The sequence below is a fragment of the Sinocyclocheilus rhinocerous genome, unplaced genomic scaffold, assembly GCF_001515625.1.
Source record: "Sinocyclocheilus rhinocerous isolate Xijiao unplaced genomic scaffold, SAMN03320098_v1.1 scaffold861, whole genome shotgun sequence".
Lineage (NCBI taxonomy): Eukaryota > Metazoa > Chordata > Actinopteri > Cypriniformes > Cyprinidae > Sinocyclocheilus > Sinocyclocheilus rhinocerous.
Genome location: NW_015640043.1, coordinates 29,848 through 36,130, shown reverse-complemented (window position 1 = coordinate 36,130; position 6,283 = coordinate 29,848). Strand labels below are relative to the sequence as shown.

General features: G+C 35.9%; 1 protein-coding gene across 1 annotated transcript in view; it reads left to right on the top strand.

The window, feature by feature from the left end:
• LOC107752334 (uncharacterized) overlaps positions 1–5,585 on the top strand; it is a 7,988-nt gene extending 2,403 nt beyond the window's left edge. The window contains exons 5-13 of the mRNA XM_016568284.1: positions 1,098–1,179; positions 1,280–1,370; positions 1,799–1,881; positions 1,972–2,061; positions 2,168–2,208; positions 3,375–3,441; positions 3,536–3,718; positions 5,125–5,183; positions 5,345–5,585. Coding sequence (XP_016423770.1) covers positions 1,098–1,179; positions 1,280–1,370; positions 1,799–1,881; positions 1,972–2,061; positions 2,168–2,208; positions 3,375–3,441; positions 3,536–3,718; positions 5,125–5,169 — 682 coding nt within the window. The 3' untranslated portion in view covers positions 5,170–5,183; positions 5,345–5,585. The remainder of the gene's footprint in view (positions 1–1,097; positions 1,180–1,279; positions 1,371–1,798; positions 1,882–1,971; positions 2,062–2,167; positions 2,209–3,374; positions 3,442–3,535; positions 3,719–5,124; positions 5,184–5,344) is intronic.
• The last annotated feature ends 698 nt before the right edge of the window (positions 5,586–6,283 follow it).

The following is a 6,283-nucleotide window of genomic DNA, read 5'->3' as shown; positions in this document are numbered from 1 at the left end:
TTTTTCACTTCCAAAAACGGTTACCTACCGTAAAATGTATGTCCAATACAGTTTTTCACCGTATATAGTAGGGGAATTTACCGTTAACCATTTAACAGGTTTTTACTGTAGCATTTTTACAGTCTTTTACCGTTAAATCCACGGTCATTTTTTACAGTGTATGTATGGAATCCATACGCTATATGTGACAATTACACTAAACTAACTAATGTTAGTTTAAACAACTAACATTTAATCAACATACAATATTTTCTTTTTTTTGCAAGGACACACTACTACTTAGAACTTTAAAGTATTTCATTTATGCACACATACATTACCATTCAAAAGTTTGGGGTCGGTAAAAATGTTTGTATTTGAAAGAAGATCCTCTGACCTCTGACCTCTGTAATAGAAAGCAGCTCCTCCTTCATCAACATGGTTTCCATCTTCTGTTTGTTGGCCTGGCTCTTAGCTTGAGACAGCTCAGAATGCAGCTCACACACCTGCTCAGTAAAGCCCTGTTTGCTCCTCTGCTCCCTTTGCAGCTGCAGATCCAAAGCCTGGATCATCTGATGCAGCTCTGCATAATGGGACAGTCACAAGCCTCCCGGTTTTCATCCAAAATATCTTAAATTGTGTTCCGAAGACGAACGAAGCTTTTACGGGTTTGGAACGACATGGGGGTAAGTGATTAATGACAAAATTTTCATTTTGGGGTGGAGTAACCCTTTAATTAAATATAATTTTAAATTTCAAACATATTTCATTTAAACATTCAAAGACCAAAATCTATTACAAAATGTACTTGAAGGGGGGAAAAATACATTTAGCAAAATATATTTTGGTAAATGTAATATAAATATATATATATATATATATATGAATGAATGATGCATGTGACTGTTTAAGGACCTTAAGATGCACAATTCAGATCAGTCTATCAGGACAAAGGACACCATTTATTTCCAGTTGGGGGTTTAACAGTCATGGAATGTGTCCATGCAATGCTATCAAAAACTAGTAAAACAGGAAGCAGCCGCTTATTGATCCTTTATGGAACAATAAACTATATGACAGGTTTCATGTCATCAGCTCTTTTTTTCGTTCTACCACAGGGATCAAGATCTGAAGAACCTGGAGATACAGAGGATAACAGAGAACGCAGAGACTCAGATCAAGATATCCGCCCTGGAGCTAGTACAATAACAGCCATGACGTTAAAACTCTCTCACAGCAGAACAGATTAATCTGATGAGGTTTCAGTATCACACGTCTTTGTGCCTCTTACCTCGGGCAGATTTTTGGACATAAAGGGCTGCAGTCGAGACAGGAAGTGGTCAGTGAATGCAGTCCTGAGGACTTAGTGTCACCGAAGGCCCTGTTAGAAGGTATTTCCTCATGCTAATATTGAGTAAAGGCCAAAAATGTATCGTAATTAATAGAACACAAAAGCTCCTAGATATACAAGCTCGATTTTACATGTTGTTGTGTTCCAAAATGTGTCAGAGTTCAAAACACAGAGCAAGTGTAGCATTTACACTAGAAGGGGCTCTATGGCGTATTAGCATTAGCATCTGCTGTAAAGGTGGTGCAGTAGTTTGAAACTAAAATAAATTGAAACTGTTGACCTGTGTATAGCTAGCTACCTGAATACAGTTTAAAAGCACAGCCGTTTTAGGTGGCTCGATCGCCCCCTTGTGTACTGGAGAAATGTTTCTGCCAAAGTAACTGAAGAAGGCACATTTTGTACAACAGGAATGTATTAGCTAAGCGTTCATGTGTATCTTCCTACTTGGTTTTTATGTTTTGGCTCCAGAAAGCAGAAGGCGAGCAGAAACGCTTGAGAAGGAGAGAGACCAAGCCTTACAAAAACTGCATGATTTTGAACCTCCCCAGCAGGTACTGTCTGACGTTTGTTTGCACATGTGTGTTTATTCCTTGCTATTTAGCTTCTTTAAAGGGAATTTTGTTCCATAGGGTAAAAGAGAGAAAGAAATTCCACCAGAGTCTAAAAAACAGAAACCTTCTGGTTCAGACCTTGTAGATCCTAACCAACAGAGGAGGCTGGTCACCGAGCAGGTGCTACACAGTGTGCATAGTAAAAATCCTAAACACTTCAGCAGAAAAAGTGTAATACTATTTAATTCCTGTCCTTGTTTGTTTGTGTCTCCCTTCTGTGCTATAGCTGAAAAGTCTGTTCAGAGAGAGAGAGCAGCGTGGAGAAAGGTCAGTAGAGCAGCATAAATTCTCTGTCAGTTGTCAGTCAGTTCATTATCTCCCAGGATTTATTTCCACTCCTTCTTATATAAAAATGAGACAGTGGGGAAATTCCAGACTCAGAGACTCCATCACTCTCCCCTCCCCCTCCGGAGAAATCGGTAAGTGAGCCGATGAAATGGATGGTCAGACACACTGAATAAGCACATTATTAATCAAGATCAGTCTAGGTTTGTCTGACTGCTTTTATTGATTATTCCTCATATCAAATTAAAGCTAATCCCTCAACCAAAGGTTTTTGAAGTCAAAAAGGAAAGGAAAAGACTTCCTTAAGTTTTAACTGGGAGTTTAACTGAGAACCAGCAGTTATGGTTCAGAAAACACAAAATAAATATTTGAAAGAAAAGTTACACTTACAAAATCCTTTTGTGACACCAATATTATTTATTTATTTACTTACCTACTTATTTGAACTGGGAACCAGCAGTTCTGGTATAGAAAAAAATTATTTATTTGCTTTTTATTTAATAATTGTTTTTGTTATTTATCTTTAGTTGTTTCTTTTATTTAACTTTTTATTTATTTTTATTTTTTTTAGTTGTTTAGTTTTAGTATCATTTAGATTCTATGATAGTTTTTATTCATATTTTGAATTAGTTTATATTCTTATATTTGCCATTTCCATTTTAATTTAAATTTTTAGTTTTAATAATTTTGTTGTGTTTTTGTCATTTTATCAGTTTTTTCATAAATGTGTCTATATAGTTTATTATTTTTTTCAGTTTTAGTTATTTTAGTACATCAATTTAAACTAAATGAAAAATGTTTCCTCTGCAATTAGCTGAAATATTTTTTTTAATAGATATGTTAACGTTTCAGTTAACATTTACATTATTTCAAGTAACAAATTTATTTGTTACTGTTATTTTTTTTTTAATAGTTTTATTTTTAGTTAACTACAATAACCCTGCTCCTAACTCTTACTCAGTAGATCTGCATGAATCCTGGCTCAGGAAGAGGAGTGGGGTTGGGAACGCTGGAATTTTCTCAGTGTCATAATTCACATTTGACAGGAGTGGGCATTAAAACGCACCTTGGAGAGAAGGCCGTAAATCAAATTTTATTGACATTTGACAAAAAAAAATGTTTACGTATGTGATATGTGTACTACTAAGGTCTCCAGTGTTTCCAAGAAGATCTGGTTTGGTCAAAAACGGGGTCCAAAATGCTACAAGTATTAAGGTAAGCATCTCTTATATTTACATCATTGTGAAGTGGTGAATACTTTTCTGGCCTTTTAATACAGAAATGAATAATAGGTGTGTGACACATTTAGAACTGGAATGCTGTTGACACATTAAACCATCAGGGAAGAAAAACACAGAAACTGGAGCAAGAACTCCAGCAGGGGGCAACAAAGAGGTCTTCATCCCAGATCTCAGTCTCTCAGTGGGGATCAAAGAGGTCGGAGGAGGAGAAACATCCAACCAACCTGAAGAACCACAGCAAGACAACCCAGGTAGGTTATAATGATGAATATGGTAAAAACCTACATACAAAACATGCCCTACCCTCAGGGTTGGGAGGGTTACTTTTAAAATGTATTCCGTTACAGTTACAAATTACTTCATTAAAAAAGTATTCAGTAACGTAATCCAAGTACCACAATATAAAAGTAATGTAATAGGATTACTTTTGGATTACTTCAAGTTACAAGGGCCGGGCTTCTGGCCAATTTTCACGTCATAGTTCAGATGCGGGCCGGGCCTCGGGCCTGTTTTAGGCTTCTCCTTATTTTTATATTTTAGACATCCATCAATTAGTGATGAAAAAAAAATTGCGGCGCTGGTGGAAACAACACGAGACCGTGCTACCGAGACTGTCAAGAGCGGCTCGTCGGTGTTTAGTGTCGTAATCTTGATAGTATTCCCACTTTTTACAAAATGTAACTGTAATCTGAATACTTTGTTTTTTGATGTAACTGTAACGGATTACAGTTACTAGATTTTTGTATCCTGATTACGTAACGCCGTTACATGTATTCCGTTACTCCCCAACCCTGCCTACCAGTCATATTTTAATAAGATACTTAATGGAATTGTAATTTTGTTTCTAGCATTAGTTTAAGACTAATTCATAATCATATGACTAAAATCTGTGATATCTTAGAGAGGGAACTTTTACAAACAAAATAACTCCATGCATAAGCACATCAGGTCTTAGACTCTAATTGGAGTGTCCTGATCGCACATTTTGCTGGGATGAAGGGGCACATAAGCAGCTTTTAGGGTTGCAGGAGGGCATCTGTGGAGATGTGGTCAGAAGCAGCGATAAAACACACCAGAAACCATGGATTGAATGAAATTTCTAATGTTGTGTAGTTTTTTTTTTTTATCCTTACAGCACTTAGAATAGAACTACAATGGGATAAACAGCTTTAGTGCTGTGGTGCGATATTATTAAAATCAGTGAACCCTATCTTTTTTTTTTATTTTAATTTTTTATTAATATATTTATTGAACATTTTCCAACTTAAACAGAACACACATGAATATAAACCATAATCATAATAAAAAATAAATAATAATAATAATAAATACATTAAAAAAAAAATTTTTTTAAATGGGTGAGACGGCAAAATAAGAATAAGCAGACTTATCCTAGGCCACTAAAAAGGAAAAGAAAAATTAGATACTCAAATTAAATGGATAACCACACTAAATACATATTGGTAGTACAATACAAATTCAAAATCTTATGCACTCACTTGGGGTAAATGAATAGGAAAACTCTTCAACAGGATAGTTGACAAATCAGTCCCTAGATTATTGATATATATAAGGCTCAGTGAACCCTATCTAATATGTGGTGAATAAAAAAAAACAAAAAAAACATTGAAATGTCCCACACTTACTTCCCTCGCAGATGTCAGCAGTGAGAGATGCAATGGAAAATCTAAAAGAGAAATGAAAATCTGCCTGAAGGTGAAAAATGTGAAGTCCAATCATATATAGAAATCAGGGGCCAAATTGTTCAACTTTTGGAAATTTGTGTGGGGCTGGGGCCCTACTATTTTAGTTTCTCAGAATGCTTGCAGTCATTTATTGTGGTGTAATTGTGTTTCTTTTCTGTCTTGCTGGTCCAGCCAAAGTAATACTCCTCAACCAAACGTACAACAGGACAAATTTCCCCTGGGCTACAATGATGGAACATTCCTTGCGAGGCAGGTTGAGGTTTGTGACTCAGATTTGGAAGACACGAAAGGGTCCATTTGAGGAGGAGAGGGGAGCCAACTTCTGGAGTGATGATAATCCATTGTGAAAATCCATACTGCACTGACAACTTTACTAAATGCACCTTAATTACCATTTATTATGAATTATACAGTACAGCTAAGCTATTAAAAATTAAACAAATTTTCATAAGCATGTTGCCAATTTTTCAGTGTTGTGTTTAGCCTTCAAGTGCTTGAAAAAACTGAGGTAAATTTAAAATTAGATCCGAAAAACCAACATGATGTCATAAATACTAACTTTTTAGTGTCTTGAATGCCATACAGGTTATTTTCCAAAGAGTTTGTTTATATATTTGATTTAACTGATACATACATTTGTACTGAGATTATACAACAGTAACATAACAATATTATTTAGATCTAGATATTATTTAAAGATGTTAATTTCTAAAACAGTCAAAAATGTCTTCTAACATAGGATACAGAATGCCAGTATAATAAAGGTCATTAAGGGGTGGTTCATTGCGATTTCACTTTTTTAACGTTAGTTAGTGTCTAATGTTGCTGTTTGAGCATAAACAATGCCTGCAAAGTTACGAAGCTGAAAGTTCAATGCAAACGGAGATATCGTCTTTTAAAATTCTGGCAGTTTAATGCCTACAAAAACGGCTGGTAGGGACTACAACGAGTTACTTCCCGGGTTCGTGACATCACAAACCCTGACAAACCCCGCCCTCGTTAAAAGGCAGCAAAGGGGGCGAGGCCATGCTGCGCTGCTTTAGAGAAGAGGAAGAGAAAACGTCTCCAGGTTACGTATGTAACCATGGTTCCCCGAAGGGAACGAGACAC